Source organism: Simochromis diagramma, unplaced genomic scaffold (assembly GCF_900408965.1).
Source record: "Simochromis diagramma unplaced genomic scaffold, fSimDia1.1 OVJJ01000385.1, whole genome shotgun sequence".
NCBI lineage: Eukaryota > Metazoa > Chordata > Actinopteri > Cichliformes > Cichlidae > Simochromis > Simochromis diagramma.
Window position 1 is genome coordinate 80,798 of NW_024386751.1, and position 10,190 is coordinate 90,987.

At 41.7% G+C, this 10,190-nt stretch overlaps 1 protein-coding gene across 2 annotated transcripts; it reads left to right on the forward strand.

Annotated features, from left to right (window-relative positions):
- Nucleotides 1–2,308: 2,308 nt before the first annotated feature.
- LOC120728224 (zinc finger protein 2 homolog) lies at nucleotides 2,309–8,876 on the forward strand. Of its 2 annotated transcripts, XM_040023049.1 has the most exons (3): nucleotides 2,333–2,594; nucleotides 7,990–8,168; nucleotides 8,240–8,876. In XM_040023049.1, exons 1-3 carry the CDS (start codon nucleotides 2,423–2,425, stop codon nucleotides 8,252–8,254), a joined length of 366 nt encoding a protein of 121 aa, XP_039878983.1. In that variant the 5' UTR covers nucleotides 2,333–2,422; the 3' UTR covers nucleotides 8,255–8,876. The 2 variants fall into 2 exon arrangements, with proteins under 2 accessions (XP_039878982.1, XP_039878983.1); XM_040023048.1 differs by having other exon boundaries at nucleotides 2,309–2,594; nucleotides 7,990–8,876.
- The last annotated feature ends 1,314 nt before the right edge of the window (nucleotides 8,877–10,190 follow it).

Here is a 10,190-nt window from a genome sequence, read left to right on the forward strand (position 1 = left end):
TCCACAGCAGCTCTGTCTCTGTCTCTGATCTTTACTGCTTCATTTCTCTGTTGTCTTTGTCATCAGTCCAATGACACAAGAATCAGAGGTTTAACAGTGTGTGGCTCCCTCTAGTGGATGTTGTGGAGTATTCTGTTGTCTTTGCTCCAAAGGTTTTTGTACAGAGTTTTGCTGTTTCCTGTCACTGTGGGCTGCAGAGCACAGTAGTACACAGCAGAGTCAGACACTGCAGCAGAGGAGATCTCCAGATTGACTCGATTTCTCTCCTTGTCCAGTGCAGCAGTCAGTCGAGGGTTTGGGGGGTTGCTCTCAGCACACTCGGCTCACTCGTATCAGTGATGAGGAGAAGGAACTGAGGAGCTGATCCAGGATCCTGTCGATACCACTGGAGATTATCAGCTTTAACTGAATAGTTACAGGACACAGTAACTGTACGGCCGTCTGATGAAAACACTTCAGCACTGCTGGCAGTAATATCATCTTCCAAGCTGTTACCTGCTGATGAAACAACATGTTATATTTACAGCTCTGTTCCACAGTCACATGTCCATCATTGGAAAAACACAGTGAGCTCAAAGAAAATCCAAACTGGATCTGTAACGCTGTAAACATGTCTTTGAATTTCAGGTGTTCCTGTCAGAAACATACGTACCTACGAGAGCTGCAAAGATCCAGATCACAGCCAGTTTTTCCATGTTTCCAGAGGAGAAATGTTGGAAGTGATGTTCACTGGGAGTTAGCTGTGAGTGGTCTGATGTTCACAGCTGGAGTCAGACAGGTTTCTGCAGTCAGGAGGAGGAGGAGCTGCTTTTGCTCTCATGTGATGTGTCATGAGGAAGCAGGAAATGTTTAAAGTTTTGCTGCTTCAACTTTGTTCACACAGAGCATCTGGTTCTTCTCTCTGTGGTGTCTGAGCCAAAGAACATCCACTAAACACTCACGTCTGGGCTCCACTTTGAAAATAAAACGTTACATTTATGTAAATCTGTAAAAAATAAACATTTACAGCTTGTGTAATAATAAGTGTAACACTGAGAAAACTGTTGGAGTCACATTTGAAAGACCTGAAAACTAACACAGTGACACAGATGAAGGAGGTTTTGCTCCTTTTATTTGATACAGCAGCTGAAAAAGAAGCTGCTGCAGTTTCTGCTCTTTCGTCTTTGATATTTTTGTATGAGTATGATGGATTTGTTCAGTTGTGTATTAAAAATTAAATGAAAGTCAGCACTGAAAGCTAAACAGTCAAAATAATTTCCTTTGTTTTTATTCCACAGCCTGCATGGAGCTTCAGTCATTCATGGATCTGTTTTCTCTTCTCACTGCAGCCTTGCTGCTCACAATCATTTATTCATTTACTGCAACAAACCGAGATATCCTTCCACTGCCACGCAGATGACTGCCTAATTTGCCTTCCTTTAACACCTAATAATCCAGGCTCCATACAACTCCTTTTAAACTGCCTTGAAGAGGTCAAAGCTTGGATGGCTCTGAACTTTTTGAGCTTCAATGAAAGCAAAACAGAAGTAATTACATCCAGCACTAATAATAACTCGTGCAATCCGCTTATTAATTGTGGTTGACTTGGGTCATACATCGAACAGCATGTCACAAATCTGGGAGTCATTGTGGACTCGGATTTTAAATATAATGAACAAATCAGTTCTGTGTCGTCTCTTAACTGGTACACACAGGCATCAACATATCTCACCTGTCCTCTCTTCACTGGCTTCCTGTTTATCTCAGAATTAATTTCAAAGTCCTAACGTTGGCTCTTAAATGCCTAAATGGTCTTGCTCCTACATACCTTTCTGATACCTTTGCCAGGTCTCTCTTGGAAACGAGAATTTTAATCTCAGTGAGATTTTTAACTGGAAAAATAAAGGACTAATAATATACTTCAGCCTCATATTCCCTTAGATCAGCCGTCCGGCTGCTTTTGGTTGTCCCCAAAAACTAGACTGGAACTTGGAGGAGAACGAGCTTTTTCAGTTGAGGCTCCCAAACCTGGAAAACGTTGCCTTCAAATATCAGACGGCCATCTTTGCTTCCAGCTTTTAATTCTCTTTTGAAACACATCTTTTCTTTCAATAGTGTTTGGACCGGTGTGAGCTGATGTAATCTTTTTATTCTCTTTGTTTTATTTTATGTGAGTGTTTATCTTTTGTCTTTGTGAAGCACTTTGGGCAAACTTTCTGTTTTTTAAATGTGCTTTAAAAATAAATTGGATTTGGACTGCCACAAAATTAGACTTTAACCAGGAACAAAAGGTAGCTATTGTCTACTGCCGGAAGCTCACCATGTGACACAGGCGGAAGTAAACAAACAAAGGCGTCATTACCGTCCCACGTGTGTGTGCCTGAGCACAGAGACTGTTGTGTTGTTGTTGTGTGTGAGCCGAGTGTGAGCTGCGGCAGCAACGATGCCTTCAGCTCAGTATCTGAGAGAGTTTATCAACGAGCGACTAACTGCTGCTGCTGAACAAATATTCTTGGAGTTTGAAAAAACGATCGTCCAGTACGAGGAAGAGATCGACCGTCAGCGCAGACTGCTGGATATCACCTGGAAACCCCAAATCAAGCTGCACAGGACAGGTGAGTGTCCCTCTGAGGGAGGATCCTGATCACAGCTCTGCGGGACGTTTCTGATTGTGAGGACTTTTTGGAGATGTGAGCTAACAAAGAGCAAACAGAGGACAGGACTGCGCTGCGCTGCATTCAAACAGCAGGCGCTGAAATCAGCCTGGATTTCTCTCCTGATTATTTAGTGAAACAAAGTTAGGATTAGAAGATTTGTCTGGTTTAGAGAGGGACCCATGTGCCGAAAAGCTCCCGGAAGTGTCGTGTCCACCCTGGTCCGTTTCCTCCCCGCTCTGTCCCGCTTTTCCTTTCTATTGAATAATTCTTGTAAAGCTTTGAAATCAGGCCGGATTTGAGCATTTTATTCAACCTGAATTCATCACTGAATGAGTTTGTTTAGGCGGAATCATTTTAAACAGCTTCATGTGTCCTGTGAAACTTGTGAAAGTTGCAAACATCATAAATTAAAAAACAAAAAGGATCCAGTTGAAGTCTTTCACGTGGCAGCAGCACTTCATTTGGTTCTTGCTGCTTCAGTTTTCTAATATGAGAATATTAATGATGAGAGAGATGAGGATGATGAGGATGAAGTACAATTTTGTAAATGTGTAGTCGAGCAAAATCTAGTGTGGACAAATGTTGGAAACATAATATTGATCTGGAATAATAAATCATTTTAATTTGTTTTCTCTTCATATATATATGTATGTATGTATGTATATATATACACATACATACATACATACATACAGTGGGGCAAAAAAGTATTTAGTCAGCCACCGATTGTGCAAGTTCCCCCACCTAAAATGATGACAATCGGTGACTGACTAAATACTTTTTTGCCCCACTGTGTGTGTGTGTGTGTGTGTGTGTGTACACACACACACACGTCGAAATAAAGGATGTTGTTTGTGGATGAGTCTGGAAGCAGGTGATCGAAGCAGTGAAAGAAAGTAAAAAAGAAAGAAATCAAGGACAAGGGTTAGCAGCATAAAAGCAAGAGGGGGAAAAGGAGGGGGGGACGAGAAGGGAAAAAAAAACGGAAACACTAAACCATTAAATCACTGACGGAGAGTGACACAGTTCATTCTGCTATGAAATCACACTTAAGATGCGATTTGATACCGGTAAGTTAAACAGATGTTAATGCAAGTTAGTGTGAGTGGATAGGGAAAGGGTGCAGCGGATTCTTATCTGGTGTGAGGTTAATACAGCCACGGAGTGATGTTGGGGTCGCGGTGGAGCTGTCCGTCCACGTACAGCCGGTCCACAGCGATGACAGCGCGGGAGCCCTTCTGGATGAAGCCGCGTCAGAATGGGAAGAGGATCCTGCATCGTTCCAAGATCGCTTTGGGGAACTGGTCGTTCACGCTGAAGTCCGTTCCTTTGAATTCCCTGCCGCGACTTTTCACCTGTTCCTTTTGTTTGAAGTGGCCGAATTTGGCCACGATAGGACGTGGTCTCCCGGTCGCAGCCCGCATGGGGCCGATGTGATCCACTCTATCAAAGGTGATGTTCTTCACAGTGTCCTCCGGCAGCTTCAGGTGGGTTTTGATGAAGCTTTTTACCGTAGTCTCCGCGTCTACTCCAGCGGCTTCTGGAATACCAGAACATACAAGATTATTACGCATGCCACGAGCTTGTAGATCAATAACTGTCTCTTTTATTTTTTTATTTTCTCTATTTAGCTGAGTAACATTGTCTGTGAGACGTTTCACCGACTCCCTTAGCGTGGCATTTTCAGCAGCAAGCGTTTCCACCTGCTGCTGGCTGTACTCCAGGGATTCTCGACATCTTTTCGACAACGGCATCTCAGATTTAGCCGGGGAAGATGCACTTTGAGCCTTCTTCATAACGAGATCCTGGAAGCACTGATCAATGTAATTTTGGAGAGCCTCTGAACTCTCCCCGTTGTTCTCCAGGGTGTTGGAGATGATTTGGACAAGTATTGTTAGTTATAAGACAATTGATAAGTGTATTTGGTAATACTGAAGCTTAAAGGAATTTATTCAATTCTAAACTACCATTTGCTTTAATTTTCTGCCAAAATCTCCGGCGTCTGACGTCAGTTACAACATGAGTCGCTTACCTTGTCCGTCACTTCTGTCACTTACCTCCTCTTTTCACTCCCACATTGGGTTGGCAGCTGCGGGGGTTTGGCCATTCCTCTGCAGATGATCTGTTAGCTGTTTGACAACTACTCTTTCAAGGATGTTTGATATGAAAGGAAGGTTGGAGATTGGCCTATAATTAGCTAAGACTGCTGGGTCTAGAGATGCTTTTTGAGTAAAGGTTTAACTACAGCCAGCTTGAAGGCCTGTGCCCTGTACCAACATAGAGCGGAGCAGCTATCTGAACGCTACCCCAACAGAGGTCGATTATCTTGTTAATAATTTCACCTCCTCACTACGTACGACTCTGGATACTGTAGCTCCAGTGAAAACTAAGGTCTCTAATCAGAAGTACCTGACTCCGTGGTATAATTCTCAAACACGTAGCCTAAAGCAGATGACTCGTAAGCTGGAGAGGAAATGGCGTGTTACAAATTTAGAGGATCATCATTTAGCCTGGAGAAATAGTTTGTTGCTTTATAAGAAAGCCCTCCGCAAAGCCAGAACATCTTACTATTCATCACTGATTGAAGAAAATAAGAACAACCCCAGGTTTCTCTTCAGCTCTGTAGCCAGGCTGACAAACAGTCAGAGCTCTGTTGAGCCAACCATCCCTTTAACGCTAACTAGTAATGACTTCATGAACTTCTACACAAATAAAATTTTTATCATTAGAGAAAAAATTACCAGTAATCATCCCACAGATGTAATATTATCTACAGCTACTCTTAGTACCATTGATGTTAAGTTAGACTCTTTTTCTCCAATTGATCTTTCTGAGTTAACTTCAATAATTACTTCCTCCAAACCATCAACCTGTCTTTTAGACCCCATTCCTACAAAACTGCTCAAAGAAGTCCTGCCATTAATTAATTCTTCGATCTTAAATATGATCAACCTATCTCTAATAATCGGCTATGTAGCACAGGCCTTCAAGCTGGCTGTAGTTAAACCTTTACTCAAAAAGCATCTCTAGACCCAGCAGTCTTAGCTAATTATAGGCCAATCTCCAACCTTCCTTTCATATCAAAGATCCTTGAAAGAGTAGTTGTCAAACAGCTAACAGATCATCTGCAGAGGAATGGCTTATTTGAAGAGTTTCAGTCAGGTTTCAGAGCTCAGCACAGCACAGAAACAGCTTTAGTGAAGGTTACAAATGATCTTCTTATGGCCTCTGACAGTGGACTCATCTCTGTGCTTGTCCTGCTAGACCTCAGTGCAGCGTTCGATACTGTCAACCATAATATCCTATTAGAGCGATTAGAACATGCTGTAGGTATTACAGGTACTGCACTGCAGTGGTTTGTATCATATCTATCTAATAGACTCCAGTTTGTGCATGTAGATGGAGAGTCCTCTTCACACACTGAGGTTAATTATGGAGTTCCACAGGGTTCAGTGCTAGGACCAATTCTGTTTACATTATACATGCTTCCCTTAGGCAGTATCATTAGAAGACATAGCATACATTTACACTGCTATGCAGATGACACCCAGCTCTATCTGTCCATGAAGCCAGATAACACACACCAATGAGTTAAACTGCAGGAATGTCTTAAAGACATAAAGACCTGGATGGCCGCTAACTTTCTGCTTCTTAATTCAGATCAAACTGAGGTTATTGTACTCGGCCCTGAATATCTTAGAAATATGGTATCTAAGCAGATTCTTACTCTGGATGGCATTACCTTGGCCTCCAGTAACGCTGTGAGGAACCTTGGAGTCATTTTTGACCAGGACATGTCCTTCAATGCACATGTTAAACAAATATGTAAGACTGCTTTCTTCCATTTGTGCAACATCTCTAAAATTAGAAATATCCTGTCTCAGAGTGACGCTGAAAGACTAGTTCATGCATTTATTACTTCCAGGCTGGACGACTGTAATTCATTATTATCAGGAAGTCCAAAAAACTCCCTGAAAAGCCTTCAGCTGATCCAAAATGCTGCAGCAAGAGTCCTGACAGGGACTAGAAAGAGAGAGCAGATTTCTCCTGTATTGGCTTCCTGTTAAATCCAGAATTCAAAATCCTGCTCCTCACATACAAGGTTTTAAATAATCAGGCCCCATCTTATCTTAATGACCTTGTAGTACCATATCACCCTATTAGAGCACTTCGCTCTCGCTCTGCAGGCCTACTTGTTGTTCCTAGAGTATTTAAAAGTAGAATGGGAGGCAGAGCCTTCAGTTTTCAGGCCCCTCTTCTGTGGAACCAGCTTCCAGTTTGGATTCAGGAGACAGACACTATCTCTACTTTCAAGATTAGGCTTCAAACTTTCCTTTTTGCTAAAGCATATAGTTAGGGCTGGACCAGGTGACCCTGAATCCTCCCTTAGTTATGCTGCAATAGACGTAGGCTGTCGGGGATTCCCATGATGCACTGAGTTTTTCCTTTCCAGTCACTTTTCTCACTCACTATGTATTAACAGACCTCTCTGCATTGAATCATATCTGTTATTAACCTCTGTCTCTCTTCCACAGCATGTCTTTATCCTGTCTTCCTTCTCTCATCCCAACCAATCACAGCAGATGGCCCCGCCCCTCCCTGAACCTGGTTCTGCTGGAGGTTTCTTCCTGTTAAAAGGGGGTTTTTCCTTCCAACTGTCGCCAAAGTGCTTGCTCATAGGGGGTCATATGATTGTTGGGTTTTTCTCTGTACCTATGAAGCGCCTTGAGGCGACTTTTGTTGTGATTTGGCGCAATATGAATAAAATTGAATTGAATTGAATTGGTACATAGCTGATTATTAGAGATCGAACCATTAATTAATGGCAGGACTTCTTTGAGCAGTTTTGTAGGAATGGGGTCTAAAAGACATGTTGATGGTTTGGAGGAAGTAATTATTGAAGTTAACTCAGAAAGATCAATTAGAGAAAAAGAGTCTAACTTAACATCAATGGTACTGAAAGTAGCTGTAGATAATGTTACATCTGTGGGATGGTTGAGTAATTTTTTCTCTAATGGTTTAAATTTTATTTGTGAAGAAGTTCATGAAGTCATTACTAGTTAATGTTAAAGGGCTGGTTGGCTCAACAGAGCTCTGACTGTTTGTCAGCCTGGCTACAGTGCTGAAGAGAAACCTGGGGTTGTTCTTATTTTCTGCAATCAGTGATGAATAGTAAGATGTTCTGGTTTTGCGGAGGGCTTTCTTATAAAGCAACAAACTATCTTCAACATCAGCTCGTAGTTTAATGTGTGTCTATCCTTACTGCTGCACTTTTGCTGGTTTTCACAGTATATTTCCTCCCATGTGTTTTTCTTGTATCATTTCTTTGTCTTGTCTCCTTTTGTCTCTCCAGATGTCCCACAGCAGCATGTCTGTAAGGAGGAGCTTCTCACTGACCAGCAGCTCTGTAATCAAGAGAGTCTCAACCAGAAGGAATCAGAGCTTCCTAATGTTAAAGATGAACAGGAGCAACTCTGCAGCAATCAGGAGAGAAGACAGGTTATACTGAAGGAGGAGACTGATACCTTCATGGTGACTGCTGATTATGAGGAAAGTGACCACAGTGAACCAGAACAAAAGAGTAACCAGATTCTCTCTCACAGCTCTGCTGTAGGTGAGAGCCAATATCAGGAAATAAGGAAGAAGTTTGATTCAGGATCAGCTGGAAATGGAAACAAAAGTCACAACAATGCAGAATATCCACCTACTTCAGGAAGTCAATGTAACTCTGATAAAAGTAAAAAGTCCTCAAACTGTGATGTTTGTGGAAAAGCCTTTAAGTATGATTATATAATGAGAAGGCATTACAGAATCCACACAGGTGAGAGGCCGTTCTCTTGTAAAATGTGTGGGAAAACGTTTATATCTGCTAGTTCTTTGTTGAAGCACACAAAAACTCACTCGGGTGTTAAGCCATTTTGTTGCACAACTTGTGGAAAAAGGTTTTCATATAACAGTGATTTACTGAAACACACAAGATCACACACTGGGGAGAAACCATATCATTGTGCAACATGTGGCAAAGTGTTTGGATATAGTAGTTCCTTATTGACGCATATGAGAATGCACACAGGTGTGAAACCATATAATTGTAAAACATGTGGGAAGACGTTCAAACGTAACTGTCATTTAACGGAGCACATAAGAACTCACACAGGTGAGGAACTCAGGACTTAGAACTCTTATTGTCAATGTACAGTTGCTTGCACACTGAAATTTGGAAGCAATACCGCATAGTGTGAAAATAAAGAAAACAATATACAAGGAAGAAGAAGAACAGACAATATAAGAACACTAGCACGATAGATTATAGACCGTTGTGTGTGTGGTGTGTGGATGTAGCAGTGCTGTGGCGTGAAGCCACCTCTACCTGAACCAAATTCCCTGTTGTGTCTGCACATATACTGGCCAATAAACATGATTCTGATTCTGATTCTATGTACACTATAAACAGGATTTGACGTCATAATAAACTAGGTAATAATAAATAGGGGGGGTGGAAGGCTATGGTCATGTAAGGGAGGGAGATGGCACATTAGCTGAAATATTGCAAGCAGAGCAGAATATTGTTAAGCGGAAACAAAAAGAAACTCAGCATCACAAAGCAAGCAGAAGCTGTCCTCTCATACTACTAAACCGGGGCCATGCCTTTAAAATGTAAATGTGAGACGGCTGCCTTGTATTTGTTTATGGCGCTGGGGACGTTTTTCTCATGAGGGCTTGTGTGAAAGACTGCTGTATGTCTCGCTGGTATAGTTTTTTATTTTCCCACTTGCTCCCGTCGTCACAACCTTGGTTAGCTTGGATTTCTGGATTCTTCAGTATTCTTTTTTGTGGACCTTCTATAAGTGATAGAAGAGATTTGTTGTGTTGCCATCGGGTGCAGGAATAGTTTTATAGCATAGCTAAATTGACGTCTTCTGCTCCGTGTTGGTGCTGTTGAACCCAGTGGCTTTGTTGCCAAAGATGTGAAAAAAGGTTCAAAACCAGAACACAGTTGTGGCGCCATATGAGAACTCACACTGAGAGGTGTACTTTTGACACAAGGTTAATTGCTCAGCTGTGTTGAGCTAAAAGTCAGAGGTTTGTGTCACAAAAGTAGCTGTTTTTATCTAATTCGCTGTGGTAAACTTACACTGAATAACCTGGTCAGGAGCAGGTAATGTTTTCAGAGTTTCCACTTTAAAAGTGACTTTGCTGTTATACCTCATCTAATCTGCTGCTAATCTCTTTAACACTGATTAAATTGTAGCAATTAGAACACACAACACAAGAAAGTAATACAATTAATTGATTGCACAAGCTAGGTATTTTGCGCAGCAGCTAAGGCATTGTTCCCTTAATCATTCTTCTGTAGCGCCCGGTGTGGCTGTGCTGTAAGTAGCTGATCCATAGTGTGTCTGTGATGGGTATGAAGTTGGTTCCTGGGACTATAGCTTCATAATAAGCTTACATTACATCATACCCCTCAGGTTAGAAGTCTTTTTAGAGAAAACAGTGTCTAAGTAGAGAGTTTCTAAGGGTTTGAAGTTAAACCACCTTAACGCAGTAGTA

Bases quoted from the DNA above. Each gene is read 5' to 3' on its own strand.
- LOC120728224 (XM_040023048.1), top strand. From the start codon at position 2,423: ATGCCTTCAGCTCAGTATCTGAGAGAGTTTATCAACGAGCGACTAACT. The intron at 2,595-7,989 runs GTGAGTGTCCCT...TTGTCTCTCCAG, and splicing joins AATCAAGCTGCACAGGACAG to ATGTCCCACAGCAGCATGTC.